This window comes from Siniperca chuatsi, linkage group LG14, assembly GCF_020085105.1.
Source record: "Siniperca chuatsi isolate FFG_IHB_CAS linkage group LG14, ASM2008510v1, whole genome shotgun sequence".
NCBI classification, from domain to species: Eukaryota; Metazoa; Chordata; class Actinopteri; order Centrarchiformes; family Sinipercidae; genus Siniperca; species Siniperca chuatsi.
Window position 1 is genome coordinate 15,270,361 of NC_058055.1, and position 18,514 is coordinate 15,288,874.

Below are 18,514 nucleotides of genomic sequence, written 5' to 3' on the forward strand. Positions count from 1 at the left end.
GACGAAGGTCCCAGATATTTCTTTGTTTCTATTTTCACGAGAGAACTGCCTATTCTTGAATATAATGGGACTATATGGCACCTGCCTGTGGTGCTCAAAGTGCCAAAAAATACATTTGATTTGTTTCCAGAATGTCCCTTTAAAGCTTGACCCATACTAGAGACTAAGAGTCAGGATATCTCAGACACCACTGCCTCAATTTTGACCATTCTTTTTTTTAATATGTCTCTTGTGAGTCCCCAAACATTATAGAAGTAACATACTACATCATTATAGTGCCCCTTCAAGGAAAAATAAATCTGTGATTTTACAACCTCTATCAGTGAGCAAGGAATTATAACATACAACAACACAACACACCAACATTTTTAAATTGCTAAAAATTCATAAATTCTCTAAAATTCTTAATTCTGACCACTGCTATCTCTTTTGTAAGTGAAATCAGCACCTAGCGAGGTAACTGTACTACTGTGGGACACTAAAAATCATATTTACCTTTAAAGAACTGCACTGTACCAGCCATTGCAGTGACAGATATGTGTTCTTAAAGAAATTGTAGAAACAGAGTGGATTGTGGGTTGAGGTTGAGAGACAGAATGAGTGAGAAAGAAAGAGGCTACAGGTCAGAAATTAAACACTTCTGTGGGAAAACTACAAAACTTCAAGTGACTTTGATCCAGGCTCAGTTTTATATTTCTCCCCTGTGATGTTGAAGGCTATGATATGTAGATAGTAAGCTGGTCCTTGAGGTCAACCTCTACCCCTGGCAGGGAGAGAGAACACCACAGGAACAACTGTCTCACAGCAGCGGCCAATCAAAACACCAACCTAACACATTCCAGGGATCAAGCAGCCAATCAAAGCAGCACAATGGACATGTTCTGGAAAGACCCGGGATGTGATTTTCAGAACAAATACACAGCAGAGCATGGGCGTCTCCGCCGGGAGAGCAATCAGATCTTGCAGTGGTTACAGAAATGGATTTGGAGAAGGCTGCTGTCTTCTAGAGGCAGAAAAAGGAGGAGCAGAAGGTGGAGCAGGGGGAGGAGGACTAGTTTCTCCCTCTTCTTCCTGTCAGGTCATCTGAGGTTAGGTGTCAGAAATGCTGCACCAACTGCATGTGATGGTCACAAGGATGCTCAAAGCCCTCTCTCGTTAGCCTTCCTGCAAGAGCTGGAGATGATTTTACAAATATTCCTGCTATATTTTCATCTACTAACCTGAACATTATTCTTACCCACTCAAATTAAGTATTTCTAAATCACAATTGCAAATTAAAACTGAATGCATTCACAATCATTTTTTCTAGACATTTTTAGCTGACTATTGAATACATTTGTCCTTTCCGAACATGCTATTCCACCAAAAAACTTCATTTTCCAGGATTTTTCTGTCACTCCTGCACTGTGATAGTCTTACTGTAAAATGTCAATAGCTGCATATGCACACAGAGTCTGGGTTAGCGAGTTCAGGCTGATCAATAATTTAACAGATCACATGATGAAACTTTGTGACAAAAGCATCTTGTCCAACCCACTCCTCTCTCCCATTTTCCTCAAATTTACATGTCTGCTCAGCTACCATGTACCCTCTTTCCCTTCCTCCCCTTCCTCCTCCTCCTCTCCCTGCTCATTTTTTCTCCTCTTCATCCCTGCCACTCTCTCCCTGGTCTCTGTCTTCTATTTTCAGCAACACTCAGTCATTCAGGCCAAGCTGCTCTGCTCACTCGACTTGACTGTTTGAGACTGAAACACACACGCATACATAACCCACCCACACTTATACCGTATGGCACCTCAACAACTGATTGAAAACTTGAGGTGTACTACAATCAAAACTAAACAAATTAGGAATCCAGATGGGGAATCATCTTCATACAACAGAAAAATCTAGCAAAATAAATTGTCAGCAGCTTCAGTGAGCGCCACCAGTCTGCTTAAAGTGGAAAAGCTCCAGATTAAATGAAACCATTGAACAGATGGCACTGTGTGACCTTGACCTAAATTCCTCATCTTAGTATGAATCACATAGTAATTCCATATGTTGCTCACTTCCTCAAAAAGCATTTAAAAAACATTGCTATGTTTAGTATTCAGAGGTGATATTGCTAACTTGACCCTTGACTTTGATACATCAGAGAGACAATGTGATTGACAGGTGCTCCTTGCAAAAGCAAAGCTAGTGAAGACTCAGCAAGAGAGGAAACGAGGAGGGGAAGACAGATGATGGTAGCACTGGAGATCAGAAGAGAGATGACCCAAATGAAGTAAAACAATAAAGATGTGAAGTCATTTTTGTTAAAAGCTTGAAGACATTTTATTTTCCAGTGGAAGAAGGAGAACGTCTGAGTGGAAACGATTCAGATTTTCCTGTCTGACATTTGAGTTTGATCAGCAGGCGTCACTAAAATACAGTACAGTGGAAGAAATCATGCATATTATTATTGTTATAGGATCTGTATGCTTATCATGTGTCATCATAAAATGACCTGAACTGAAACAACAACATTACAAAGAGCTAACATTATACCCTTTCGTCTACTTAAATCAACACTATCAGCGTGTATATGTCAATATTTCTGCACCAGCCATCGAGGACCGCTGCTCTGTTCAATTCCTTCAGAAAAATGGGCTACGAGTTAAGTGGGTCAGGAGCTAATTCAGAGTGTCTCTCCCTCACACTCTCCAGTAACAACAACAACTTCCCTTGTCCAGCCTGCAAAGATAAGTCTGTTGGCATCGTCCACCTCCTATTGTGGAGACTGGATCACCTACAGCAGGAGATGGCTATCACTGTTGCCTGCCTGAGGCCGGGGAACACAAAGCAAAGGTCTCGGCCTAAGGACCAAGGAGGAGAGTTGATACAGATGGGAAATAGGGGAAACCAAGGCTGGGTTATGGGAAGCAGACTCAGCCTGAGGTATAAAGTATGGAACTGAATGGGGAGGGGTAGACATCGTATTTGGAGACAGACGTGGGGTTTGAAAGCCGAGTGCGGAGGGCTATGGGGTGCAGACTGTGGTATGGAAGTAGCAGGACCTGGGGCAGGACCGGGAGGGGAAACAATAGCTAATGGACACGGAGGAAACTCCACAGGTCATGAGAGTGCAGATCACATGCTGATAGGAGGCTTTGTTGCTGAGTGTCTCATTTTAGAGGCACTTAGGAGCGATACACATATTGAGGTTTTTAGCTGTTAAAATAAGCATTTTAGCAGGAAAATCCTCAAGGACCAACTTCCTTCTCAAGCCTTTTCTCTTTTTGCTAGTATAGGGTTGCAGGACCACACACAAACATAAGTGTGTACAGGCAATACACAAATCTGCACTAATACATAATGCCAAACACACATGCCAACACATACACATACAAATACACAAGTAGTACAGTCTCATGTGCACATTAGTAGTGCTTAAAAGCTGTCAAACATAATGGTATTTTTGTTACAATTAAACTATCACCATAATGCTCACATATTCTGATTAATTGAACATGGCACCCAACATTATGGGTGCATAATTATAGTGAAACATTAAGACTGAAGAGTAACATATATATATAGCGAATATACCAGATACTTCTACTCCACTACAATGCCTAGTCAGAAGTCAGAAGAGACAGAATCAGTGCATGTTTACGCTGTATATACGTAGTCGTCCTCTTTGCTGTGCAGGCACTGTGTTGTCTAAGTCAAGACTAAATGTTCCCATAATTGTAAGGAAAACACTTAAAGGTCCAGTGTGTAACATTTAAGAGGAACTATTGGCAGAAATGGAATATAATATTTTTATTTTATAATATGTTTTCATTGGTGTTTAATCGCCTAAAAATAAGAATCGTATTTTTATTACCTTAGAATGAGCTGTTTTTATCTACAGAAGGAGCGGGTCCCCTCCCCCGGAGGTCGCCATGTTGAACCGTCATGTTTCTACAGTAGCCCAGAATGGACAAACCAAACACTGGCTCTAGATAGGGCCTTTTGCGAGTTTTGCAGCCACCATAGTTTTTCCTACACGCTTGGAATGGGAGGGTGAGGCGAGCTGTATTCAAATGGTTGGAAACTGCAATTTCAATGCTAGATGCCACTAAATCCTACACACTGGACCTTTAAAGCTGCTATAATTAATATTTTTATATTAATAATGGATCAAAGGACTTTCTGTATGTGACAGGGGTCACACGTAATGACAAACCCACAGAGAATTATCACTCGACTGCAGTTCTCTACGGAGGGTTTTACAATCTTTCAGCTCATTGTTTTGGTTTTATGGCCTTACTTACTGTTTTGGCTCAGTCTCATCTCATCAGTGTTGTTTCCAGCCGTAGCATGCAGCTATTCTCAGTGAAAAAGCTCTAAAACCCAACTGTATGCTGCCTACCCAGCACCAAACAGCAGACAGACACAGTTAACAACTAGCTGGTGAACACAGTGGAGCATTTATCAGCCAAAGAGCGAGCTATATTCCTTAGGAGTTGGTGGAGACCAAAACAGAGCTAAAAGACATATCTCCAAATGAATGCTAACATTGCTCCGTATTGGCTGGATGTCTAAATAGGCAACTCTTTTCTAATACATTCACCATTACAAATTTCTATGGTGATAATATGTCCATGTTGTGTTTACAGCGTGTTGCATTGCCTCCAAATGGCCAAAGAAACAGTTAATGCAGGTTTAAGAACTGAAAGGAGAATTTTGGTTTATTACAACTTGGCTTAGCTTAGTTAGGCTTCATAGTTTTGGCTGTCATTTCCATCAGTTATGTACTCACCAAATTAAGTATATCTGGGAACACTGGGACAACACTACAGCAAAGTCAGACTGAGCAAGAAACTTGTGTGGTCAGTCGATTAGACTAAATTATTTGGAAGAGAAAACAAAGGAAACCACTTTAACAACTTCAAACAACTTTATTTGAAGTTAATAGTGAAAGTGAGTGCACGCCGAAATGGTGGTAATAATATTGCACAGGAACTATGTAAGTGCGGTAGGTCAAAGTTGAACCAGGATGCCGAGCTGGAAACTGCGATGGTGATGTTTACAGACAGTTTCGGTAGTAATTTTACTGTTGGCCTTGGTTGGTCCAAATAAGTTTGGCTTGCCTGGTGGTTTGTTTAAAACCTTTACAAATGTATCACTGCTCATGTTTCTTCAGCAAATAACTTGTTAAGTAGAATCATGGTCAAAACCACTACAGCACGACCACAGTTGTAATAAACCAGAATTATCCTTTAAACATTCAAACTCTTCACCATTGCTCAGCAGTAAAAAGATGTAAAGGGAGACCCAGTCGCTCATTGATGGTGATAAATCCAGAGCATCACAGAGAACACAGCTGGACTTCAGATGATGTGTGTGTGTTGCTAATTTATGGAATAACTAGGATGATAATATATTAATTTAAACGTTAGTTGATTTGTAACAATTCTGAATTTTACAGTCAGCTTTTTTATGTACAAATTCCACATACGAATAAAAACAGGTATATGAAAACTTAAAAATAAAACTTATAAATAAAACTTTGATACTATAACTTTAAGGTTCCTGTTATTGCCATGTTTTGCCATGTTAATCTCTCCTCACTTCTACTATTTGAGGGTTATGTAAAATGACAGTTTATGGACTTCAAGGTTAGATAAGAGTAGATAAGATGTACAGTAAATGTGCATGTTTATATGTGTATTAATGCATTTGCAAGTCGTGTTGCATGTGTGTTCTTTACACACATAAAATAGGCATTGAAAGCAACACACAGGATTCATAGAGAAGTTTAGGGAGACAGAAATACAAATATCATGCAAACGGTTACAGCGAAACAAATCAAAATGGAACATGGCCATGGAAACTAAAAAGATCACTGTGGGGGTCGAGTTACAGCTTGAACAGTCAGAAAAAACAGCAGAGGGCAGAAAGACAGAGGGAAAATGAAAAGGGAAAGGTGAAGAAGGAAACAGAGGGAGAGGCCGGGACTGCAGCCAAATTAACTTCCAGACTTGTTAAAGCACTGCTGCACACTGCTGCAATATTAAACACACACACACACACGCACACACACACACACACACACACACACACTGACTAAGCACTGAGTTAATAAGGGACCTCCTAGTATCACAAACCTTTAATGTATGCACTCTGGTGGGTCTACACATCACAGCTCCTAACATACACACACACACACACACACACACACACACACACACACACACACACACACACACACACACACACGTTAACATCACAACAAGCCACTATCATTAAGTTATAAAAGGTTTATTGCAAGTTAATTGCTGAGCCATCTGCTTTTCTGTGTGAGGTATCTTATGCATAACACACAGTGGCAGGAGTAGAGGTTTTTTACAGGCTCACACACACATATACACACACACCCACGACATTCATAGACACAAGGACACACTGAAACCTCTGACAGTTTTAGCACTTTTACACAAGTTAAAAGAAAATATTAAGGAAGTGTGTAACTTTACTAACAACTAAAATGAAGGGAAAACATTTGGGTTAAATATTAGCATGACACTGCCTCTAGGAAAATGTGAGTCAGAAGTCTGCAGGAGCCATAAATCAGCTGAATCCCTCCAGTCAGATATATTAAAAACATATTACCGACATGCAAGGGACACACTAAAAGGATTCACAGGCCATAAGTCCGAGATTACCCACAGCCTTCCCTTTCCAATAATGTGAACGTTTTGATGGATTATATATTTTTTATAATCCTGGACTGCAGTGAAAGTGTAGAGGATATGTGTCAGTGTGTGTTCGGTTCAGGCCAAGGTCATTTGAAGCTTATCAGCTGCTCTAAAATAGCAGCACTCTTCTAAAATATCTTTGAATGGTAATTTTTGCCAGAGCAGCAGTAGTGTACTAAACTGGAATGAACAGCTGAAATAAAACTATATTCATACTGTATGCTGGACACTGGACTCCAGGATATTTCAACTAGAAAAGCAAATGTATATGATGCATATGTAGGGTATACTGTAGATGCGTTTTATTCACACAGAATCAACTTCAGACAACAGAATCGTTTGTTTGTTTTGATATTGCCAGATGAATTTTAGATTTCTTTTTCCAAAATGGACATACAGTATTCTGTGATGAAACCACTGATTTTTAATATGCAGTAATGCACTGGGGAGTAAAGTTATTGTTATTGATCAAAGGTGGGACAAAGTCATTATTTTGCAAGTCATCAGTAAATCTCAAGTCCCAAGTTAAGTGCTAAGACAAGAACAAGTCCCGAGTGAAGTCCATATCCTAAACTTTGAGTTTCAAGTCCTAAACAAGCGCATTATTTGTCTGTCTGCTGGTCCTCACTGACCAATTTATTCATTTCAAGTAGTCAAATTCTATTTAAATGAAAATTAAGAATTGATTATTTTTCATCTTTGAGCTTGTGGAGGATAGCAAGCCATTCCAAGTCAAACGGCTAAAGTCCAAGTGAAGTCATGAGTCATTAGTGAATATACAGGTGAATCTATTATTTTCTAAATCAGAGAATATTCCAGTTTACCTTTGGTGATTTGGTAAACTGATATAAATCATTTTCTTCTTTATCACTGTTGGACAACAGCCACCTAACCAGGAGCTTGCAGCCAAGCTGGAACCTGGAGCTTAAATGAGGACTGAATGCAGACTCCATTAGGTACTTTCTGTTTAGGACAGCACAGATATTTGACAGGTCAAATAAGGAACAAACACATCAAGCAGGCAAACTAAATTGTCATAATCCATAATCCAAGTTTAGTGGGTTAAGATGCTCAGGTTTTGTGCATGTGTGGTACAACTGGGGTAACAGTCGGCACCATTGAGGTGACCTGAGATTAAGAGCTCACTGAAATACAAACAAACTTGAAATCAAGTAAAGCGCTTAAGCATCTATATAAAAATACTCCTCTGTTATTGCATATTAATTCTTCAGAAAGAAAATCCTTTCATCTTTGCAGGCATTAAAACATTTTCCTCAGTGGCTTGCATTCCCTCTCACACACATACATACACCCACGGACATTCAAGACAAAAGTCACACACAAAAAAAACCCACCAAAGATACACGCTGAGGATGACTACAAAAAACCTGCAGCCCAATAAGGAGACCCCCGGAAGAGAACACAGGTAGTTCTGGATAAAACTCCAGGGACGAATTCCCTGTTTATCTGGCAGAGAGCACAGTGAATGTCAGCTATGTGAGCAGAGATATGTGCATATCATATCCTGTCCATTTGCAGTTAAGACACAGCCCACACAGGCCGGCAAACCCTGATTGATTAGACAGGATTTCTGTCAAACAGCTAAATTGTTTCCTCATATCAGAAGAGAAAATAAACACTCTCAAGTGAGAAAACTAACCTGAAGCATGAAACCCAAAACAGTGAACCTAATCTACACTACTCCCTGAGCGCTACTGTGTTTGTATGAAATGTTTCTGTCTCTCTCTCTCACACACACACACACACACACAAACACACACACTCTCACCCTCGTCATACGCCACTGACGGCATCACCTCTGACCTCCCTGCAGCCTCTGGGGCCTCATTACCCACACTGCAACTCTCCTCCGTGGACTATCATTGACAGTAATGTGACCCTTGCTGATGGTGGTGCCACACTGGAGACACCCACTGTTACGACATGTACACACACATATACACACAGGCACAGGGATGTGCGAGCTCACACGTAAAGACATAACACACAAAAATAAACAATCTCGCAGCGCAATGAATGCGAGACATCTCCCTGGGTTGTACTTAACTGTAGTCGCCATGACGCCTGTGCATGTCAATCAAAAGGGACACGCTCTGAGGATAATAGATATGGACAGGGGTCAGAGTTGAACCCATTAATCATCTCCTCAGACTTTTGTATGTCTGAGGAGATGGGAACTTGAATCCCAGAGGGAAAAGAGAGAAAAGACAAAAATTCAAGAGCAAAGGGGGAAAAAATTATATCAATGTTCTTTTTAACACAAGAGATATTTTCAATTAGAAAATGTCTTATTTTGTTCTGCAGTAGGGATAAGCTTCTGAGTGTTATCACACGACAAATTCCACAAAACCAAAACTTCAAAGCACAAAGTGTTTATGTTTTTTTGTATGAGTTCGCCTGCATATTTGTGTTTATGCACCTGAATGTGTTGTGTATGTGTACAGGCAAGCCTGTGTATGTGTGTGCATGTGTGTGTGTTATAGTAGGAATAGTATATCATTACTTCTGGGTGGTTGAGGTTTGACATACTGGCTGGGAATCCTGTGGGAGACATTGCCAGAAGTCCGGTTTTATCCCAAAGCGGGAATGCAAACAATCCAACTGAATGGATACTGAACGCTCACAAGAACACACACACTCACACACATACACACACACACACACACACACTCGCTTCAAGGATTATCATACCTGTTGATCCACTGGTCATCCTTGCAGCAGCCTGACATGAAAAATAGAGAAGAAATACACAGTGAGTAACAAAACAAAAGCAATAAAACATACAAACAGTGGGTACACAATAACACTCTCAAGCTTTGGAGAATGTAAACTCAATATCAGCCAAAGGCAATGACTCACTCTCCTTATACAGCAGCAGTAGCTATGCTGGGAAAATGACCCAAACCTGGTTCAGCCAAAATAAAATTTTATTTATACAGTGCCAATTCATAACAGAAGTTATCTCATTGCACTTTTCCTATAGAGCAGGTCTAGACCGTACTATTTATAATATTATTTACAGAGAACCAACAAATCCCACCATGAGCAAGCACTTGGCGACAGTGGCAAGAAAAAACTTCCTTCCTTCCTAAAGAAGTGTTTTTGCCATACAATCATATGAAAACCCACCAAGCCCTAACAGCTTATTTGTTTGATTTAGCGGAATTAAAAGTAAGAAAAAAATCACGTGAAGAATGTGTTTTTTAACTGGGTGACATCCACTTGATGAATGAGACTGAAGCCCCTTTCTGAAAAAGCAATTTAAAGCATAATAAATTATGCAATTAAATTAGAGGAAATTGGAAAGGATGTTGCATATGTGTGTGTGTGTGTGAGTGTGTGTGTGTGTGTGTGTGTGTGTGCATGTGTGTGAGTCTATGAGCTGATTTGAACTTTGAAAAGTTAATCAAAATAGATGATGGTAGAAGATATAAAAAATAATAACAAGTAGCAGCATAAGTAGCAGTAAAATCCACCAGCAACAACCCATGACTCATATATTTAATAGCTAGAATATTAAAACAGGAAATGAAAACTTAGACTCTGATCATGAGGAGTACATTACACACATATGCACTCCTTAAAAAGTCCCAGAATCCACAGGCATTGATAAACCATAAGATCAGGGAACCTAATGGCCCAGACAGATTAATTTCCTAACCAGTGTGTGAAACATTATCCCAACACAGGGGATATGTCAACCCTGCAAACGTCTTTAGGAGCTGGGATTTACCAAATGATGCACCTGCAGTTGTGCAATTACACAGGATGCATGATTCCCATGGGTTTTCCTCAGCCCTGAGATCATCTACAGTAAATTACTAAACAAACAAGGCATCATCTCACCCATCAAGTTTTAAAGAGACAGAAGCTTACTAAAATTAGCATTTCATATAAAAGCAGTGATTTACATTTAGTTTCACATGTCTGTGACTATTAGCACTAACATAAAAAAACTCAAAATAGCAGGAAATTCTCAGATTTATCAATGAAAAGATCTTTTAGTAATCAGAGAATACCAACTATCACTCTATTAAATTTTGTATTTATGAAATGATCAGTAACCCATGTAAAAGTGTTACTTTGGTATATCATTAACCATAATATGTGTCTATTTAACCAGACAAAACTCTAAAATCACCAGGTGTGTGTGGGTATCTATCTGCAGTGGTAGTAATCAGAGGCTCAACAGATTGTACATATGAAACAGCAAATATCTCACAAAAAAAAATTAAGGTGGAAAAATTGTGAAGGTGACATCCGTCACAAGGACGGAGGACGTCAACTTCCTAATGTTCAAGTCATCCAATCACCAATATTACCGCACCATTTTCACAATTGAGAATGACTTCCGGATGGGAGCCAAACCGTCTTGATTCTGAAAACAGTGTCCAGATGACTACGACTGAAACCTTTTCTACAATATTACCGTACTCAAGTGGTTTAGTTGAACAAAAATGACTGAATTGAATTACTGCAATTCAAACAAAATCTGCTCTAAATTTAGAGCTAAGAAGAACACTATGTATCTGTGTGTGTGTGTGTGTGTGTGTGTGTGTGTGTGTGTGTGTGTGTGTGTGTGTGTGTGTGTGTGTGTGTGTCAGTTTGGACAGCTGTACTTTATCAGTCACGGTTAGGGGAAAATAAATCCGCTCCTTAGCATAGTCTGATCCCACAGCCCCTGCTGCTCTCTCTACCTACATACACACCCACACACACGTACATTCACAACTAATAATTCTAACACTTCAGGGTCAACTAAACACTGACCAAAGGCATGTACTAATGTATTCTGTAGAGGCTTACCATCTCTTGTGAAAGCAGGACAATGAGCCTAAACCTGTACTGCAGCTGTACCAGGCCTTTACTGAGAAGCAAAGAGTGCTTTCCCTCCACCGTCACCAGACGTCAAATACACTGAACTTCATTGAGCACTGAATTGGTGAATTGCAGGACACAACCCAGTTTATTTTTTAGATTGTATTAAAGACATCTATGTAAAATGGGATATCTTTGGTAGAAAAGAAAAGTTTTTGAAATTTCTTGGGTACTACTAACTATTAAAATGACAATATTATAATGTGTGTAAACGATTAGTTAAATGCTGCTGGATAATGTGAATTTCAAAAAAAAAAGAAAACAGATATGTAGACATCTTTTTACCTGTAAACCACCAATAAATGTTTACGGGGAGCAAGCTGTAATTCTGACTCACTAAATACAACATTTTTGTGGTCTGACAAAACAATCCCAACTCAAGGTCCACTTCCTAGCTTTTTCCAGAGCTTTCAGTCACATATGTTTTCAAACTATTATTTTAAGACTTTAAAGACAAAATGGACGAGAAGTCTTAAAAGCGTTACGAAAAATTCGGTAGGCCTATTATTGTTGTAGAAATCTGTTTTTTTTTTTAAAGTTTGGTGAAGTTTTGGACACTGCTATCAATTAAACCCATTCCCCCATTTTCTCTCTCTTTACCTCCCTTCATCTGTCTGACAGTTGTGCCTGTTGAGCAGTGGTGTATTTGTGGTAGCTTTTGTTGCTGCCGCAGTGCTGACACAGAAAAAAGATGACCTTGCATACTGCTGGATGGAGCAGAGCTGTCTCATCCTTTTACTTTCACCTTATTTACACAACAGCAGGGGACATGCAGACTGGACAGCAGCCCAAAGAGAGGGAGGGAGGAGACATGATACAAGAAAGGGAGGGAGTAAATTAAAGATTTTTTTAAAGGTTTTTAAAGAAATAGTCAAAAGAGAAAGTCAGGAAAACATTTAAGTTTCTGTAAGACATCAAATATAACACAAGGGCATGAGAGGTCAATGTGTTTGCAAAGAAAGCGCAGCTCTAACAATGTAAAAATGAAATAACATGTCTCAAACTGTTTGTTTCAGCTCACTCTGTCCCAAAAAAACAACAATTCACTGTCCACAATTATACAGCACAAAATAGATTTGAGAGTGAAGGTTTCTCTCAAAAGATGTTACAAATTGAGTTTGGTAGACATCAAAACTTTCCTCAGATGCTTAACTGATCAACTTATATCAATCAGACATGTCTCTGAAGCGCCTGTCTGCAGGGTCAGCTGCAAAGTGTTAGATGTTGATAGGCTCCAAACCAGCGCACATGCTGTTTCTAAAGAGTGAGGGAGGCATGAGTTAACAGCAGGGAAGACTGCAGGTCTGAACTAAGTCTGTAAGCTGATCAAATCACATACATCATATCTGCTTGTGAGTGGTGAGCTTATGTAATAATCAGTAGCCAAACACAGGGTCAAAACGGGTTTCTCATGGGAGAAGCTGCAGTGGTCTGTAGCCTAGTTGTATTTGTGATTAAATAAAGTATTCAGGACAGAATCCAGGTGGGTTAGTTTCGTGGCAAATAGATACACAACTGTTTTTCCTGTATCAGCTTTCTATTATCTTGTCTATAATGTGTAATGAATAGTAAGCAAGAAGTAGCATACACAAACATAACCACAAACACTCACTGTAGTTACTCAGTTTTGACTGTAACCACCACAAAGTTAACTAAACAAGTTGTTGCCATAAAGTTCAGAGTTTTAGCACTGAATATAGCAGGCTGACCCAACATTTTTAATACAACTCACAAACCCTCCCAGACAAACCCACAGAGGTACAGTCTCGCTCACCCTGGCCCGTCGAGCATGGAGATGTGTAGGGGACGAGAGGGACGAGCGGATCAGAGGTCTGCTGCGGGTCAAAGGTCGCAAGGGGCGCCTGGTCAGTGGCTCAGGTTTGTCTGGAGCTCTGGAGGTTCCTTGGCTAGCCATCTTGCCCACAGCCGGAGTACCCTGGGAGGACAGAGAAGAGTGGAGCTGGCGTTAGTGGGTGAGTGTTTGAAGATATAAGACACTACTGATGATGTGTCTGCCCTTCTCTCATTCTGAACCCCCCCGCCCCATCCAGCCCATCCTCGTCCCCTCTGTATCTCTGCTCAGTGACAACACTGGAAAGTCCATCCCAGCTTGACCTCATGACTCAACTACTGTACCGGCTTCAGTGGGAAGACACGTTGCTGTGCTTCCCGCTCTCCCCTCCCATCCAGCACTGAGCTGATAACATGGATGTGTGTGCAAATGTGAATGTGTGTAACTGAAAGTGAAGGAGGAATGACATACATGTCTGTAAACAGCATGTTTTTCTTCAACCAAGAATCCAATACACAAATGCATGCACAGAGAGACATATTTTCTCTTCATCACAACATACAATGCTTGTCTGTGTAGAAAATTCCCTTTCTGACCCTATAGAGCATTCCCATCATAGAGATGGCATTGATACTGTTGCTAACTTTCAAACTATGTGGTCACAATTAGATAACAACATCAAGGACCCCAAAACAAAGTACAGTTCAAACTGAAAGTCATGATATTTCCACATTTGTTACTCTTAACTAAAGTGGTTTGTTTGATTAGTCATTTTGTTCTGTTCATTCTAATTTAACCAACAGGAATTTAATGGAGAAAATTCCCACAGTGGAAAGTTCACCCATCAGAATACGAGTCTAAGAGTCTCCAGCCATGCTAGTGGCTTTTTGAGGCTGTACTTAGGCACAGCATTGCTTTGAGATTAATGCTAACATCAGCAAGCTAACATGCTTGCAGTGACAATGCTAACATGCTGATGTTTAAAGGGACAGTTCACCCCAAAATCAAAAATACATATTAGCACCTGTAGTGCTGTTTATCCATCTAGATTGTTTTAGTGTGAGTTGCCGAGTTTTGGAGATATCGGCCGTAGAGATGTCTGCATTTTTTTTATATAATGGGACTATATGGCGGCAAAAAAACCTCAACAGCAATGTCTCTTTCCAGAAATCATGACCCTGTTATTCAAGATAATCCACAGATTTGTTGTGAGCAGTTTCATGTAGGAACTATTTTCTATTTCTTTCTACCGATAGTTCCTACATGAAGTTTCTCACAACAAGGTCTGTCTTACTGTGTTCACCATCTTAGTTTAGTGTGTTAGCACAGAGTAGAGCTGAGACTGATGGGCATTTCACTAGTTTATACTAGGTATTTAGTCATAAACCAAAGTATTGGACACATTGATATTTTGACCTGATGATTGCACTAGATGACATAAATGTCTGTACCAAATTACATGTCAATTCATCTAATAGTTATTGAGATATTTCAGTCTGGACCAAGGTTTTGGACCAACCGACTGACACTGCCATCCCTAGAGCTATGACGCTAGCATGATTAAAAAAAAGACATTAACAACAAATTTCTAAAATATAAGAATTGAGGGGCTTTTAAAAATTTAATTAGCAGAATGAGGAAGGGTTGGTGGTTAAAGAATATTGTCTGATTACAGGACAGTGAGTGAAGAATGAATGAAAATATAATACTGTTTAGAGTGAAGACATTTTCAATGTTATTTTTGGCAGTTTTTCCATATTAAGCCTATGACTTGCAATGACAAAATTTTAATTGTTAGAACGGCAGGATAGATAAAGAGGCTGTGTTGCTTAGAGGAATATCTTGAGGATATTTAAGAGGAAGTTCTGATATTTAACTACTGAATTAAGTTCTTTTTTAAATTCAAACACATCTTAATTCCTTATCACTCAGCCCCGCACCCCATCCTGAATGCCTTTTACTGCCAAAAAATAAATAAATTACGCATTACCCCTCTGGGCTGGGGGTAAATGAATCTTTACTACCCTATAAATATTTGACATTTTTCTCTCTGCTCCTCTTCCACTACAAGGCAAGAAGCTGAACTGAACATTTTTATTGATTTTTCTTTTTAATGATCATCATATTGCGTTGTACTGTGTATTTTACCTTGATGAGTCACATCAAAAAGAACAGATTTTAGTGTTATATAAATATACTTTGAATGTGATACACAAAGCTAAAAATGCCTCTTTTACTGCTGTTTTCCTGGCTTGCCAGACAGTTTGATTAAGATTAGCTTGATTAAATACAGCCTTTTTATAAGAATTCCTAAAGTTCTGTGCTGTTGGTTTAAGAGCTATTTGAGGTTACCAGATTTACACTTGGTAAGCATAATGAGGTAGCTGGAATGCCATGTGAGAGGAGAGCAGAGGAGCGCAGCACAGGAGCTATTTACAAACTGGTAGGAGCTCAGCTCTTACTATCTGTGGTTTCTGGAGGATTAATGCTGTTTCCAGATGGATGCCAGACGAGTCAGAAACCACCTGATTTATGAAAGGCTTTTATGGCGGAAAAACAACAGGCTTGGAGACCATCCAAACTATTATTCTTAATTAATCTACCCCATATTAAATAGGGGGAGAGACTGCACGCCTGGCAACCCATTCCCCTGAGTAGGCTCTCTGTCCAACATGTGTGTGGTACACTGTATGATGACTCAATGGTAAATTCTGCTTGAGTGTGTGTGGCCACGAATGGTGTGGTGTAAAGTATTACTAAAGTTATGAACAATATAATACTGAAAGTAATGGCACTTTGATACTTTGATTAGACTATTCTGCAGTTGAATCAAAACTATACAATTCATATCATTCATTTATTTAATTATTTATTTTAATTCAAAGTTCATGCCTTTATGTGATTTATATACTTAAAGTGGTCATGTTAAGCTCATTTTCAGGTTCATAATTTTATTTTGAGGTTGTGGCAGAATAGGGTTAAATGGTTTAATTTTCAAAAAAACACCATATTTTTTCTCATACTGCACATTGCTGCAGCACCTCTTTTCACCCTGTGTATTGAACGCTCCGTTTTAGCTAACGAGCAAGACATCTACTTCTATTGGATCTTTGTTGGGAGTTGCACAAGCGCAGTACCTAGTAAGGACTACTAGCCAATCAGAAGCAAAATAGGGCGGGTCCTGATGAGCAAGCTAGTGTGATCCAAAACAAAGCCACTTCAGCCGGTAACTATGACTTCGGTTCAGCTGTTACGGTTCAGCCGTACATGTTCAAACAACCTGAACCAGCTTCACAACCAAGACTGGAGCAAGACATTTCAGAGTGGTAAGTTATTAATTTGTAACTAATTTATCTTTAATAGCTAACGTTTTAACTGTGCACTGTCTCTACATCACAGTAACAACTTTATGTCCATTGACTGCCTGAAGGGTATCTAACTTTATTTTAATTTAATATTTAGGTGTACTTTGTGGAAACTGCTGAATTTGTGCATTATGACGCATGGCTGGACTATAACCGGGCTGTTTTCAGGCAGTTCAGGAGCAGTGTTTTCTATGGGAGAGGGTAACTCCTGGACTTTTGGCTTTTTCACTTTACAAACCAATTACATGCACAAAAAAAGATATATAACACGATAAAGGAAAGGGGAAAAACCAAAAAGGATAATATGTCCACTTTAAGGTATATAAATCAGCCAGAGCAGCACATCAGACAGACCTTCTAACTTTCTGAATGATCGACTTATGTGGAAATACAAGATTTAAATTATAAAGTAGCGATTACGTATGATAGTACTTCATAAGCAAGTTCTAATTCACACTCAAAAAATGGTAATGCTCTTGTGTGAAAATCTGTATTTGAACCGAATGTGAACTGAAAAGTTATTTGCACAAATGTAGCTGCCTCTCAAATCTGCCACAGTCTCAGTTCTCCACTTGAAGTGTTACAACAGGACAATTAATAAAAAAATGTTGTTACAGGAGAAGACATTTAAAACATGTATGTCAAAAAGCGTTCTCATTTCACCTTTATGATTGGCCTGTTCATTGTTGACTTGATTTAAATGTACTTGACTTACCGTGGTGCTCTGCTGCTCCTCGTCAGCATTGGCCACGTCTGAGTGTGAGGAATTAGCGCTTTGGACTTCCTGGATCCCCTTATTGAGGTGATCCAGCTTTTTCAACAACAGGGTCATGGATTCACACGCAGCAGCCTGAACACACGGGTCAAAAGACACACACAAACACACATACATTCACACGTAAATATGGCTCAAGGGCAAACTCAGGGGTTAACCATGCACTGAGGCCTTTCATGTATGCTCGTCTCGGAGAAATCTGCTGAACCTAACACGCACTCCTCTTCCTCTTCCACCTACTCCACCCTTCGTTGCCTCCAGGCTCCTTGCAGATGAACATCTGCTTTTTCAGCCCAAGCAGGGGTACACAGTGTACCCTGCACTGTGGCGGAGGTGACACCTTCTCAGTGAGATTATTGTAGAGCAAGGACAACAGAAGCCTTTGATAGAAGAGAAATACTAAAGCCAAACATAAAGATAGCTGCTAGTGAAGAATAAACGAACTTGTGTTGCCAATGCACGTTATGTAAATGTGTTGTAATATCTGTCCATTCCGTACAGCTCAGTTATGCACATACCTAAACCCTTGCTTTCTCTCTCTTTCCCTCTCCACCCATTGGTCATGGACTCTGACTGAAACACTTGTTCACTGGCCTTCCAGGAAATGAACAAACTGCTTTGTTTCTGGGCACCGCTGCCAATCCCAGAGTCCCAGAGGCTGATAGCAGCACATAGGGCCCCTTTGAGGAGCTTAAAGTCCAAAAACAGCCCCCTCACTCACACACATCCATGCATAGGCACAAGCACGCCCTCACCCACCCATCCACTCACGCACACAAACACACCCCTCTGTCCACTCCCATTCCCAAACCCATCATGTTGACCAGTTTAAAAAATATCTGCAGTAACAGCTTTGGCAGTAAAGCCATTTCCTGTGTGTTACAGCCCCCATCTCCAGATTCCTACACACAGGAACACAGAAGGCTGTCTATGTGCAGCAGGGTGCTATTTTTACCCTCACTATGGGGGACAGAGC

General features: G+C 39.9%; 1 protein-coding gene across 1 annotated transcript in view; it reads right to left on the bottom strand.

Moving 5' to 3' along the window:
- The window catches only part of LOC122888872 (stAR-related lipid transfer protein 13-like), a 59,156-nt gene that overhangs the window by 34,520 nt on the left and 6,122 nt on the right, over positions 1–18,514 (bottom strand). Inside the window, exons 3-5 of the mRNA XM_044223858.1 lie at positions 17,479–17,613; positions 13,381–13,542; positions 9,420–9,450 (exon numbers count right to left, since the gene is read on the bottom strand). Of these exons, the coding sequence (XP_044079793.1) occupies positions 9,420–9,450; positions 13,381–13,542; positions 17,479–17,613 (328 nt within the window). The remainder of the gene's footprint in view (positions 1–9,419; positions 9,451–13,380; positions 13,543–17,478; positions 17,614–18,514) is intronic.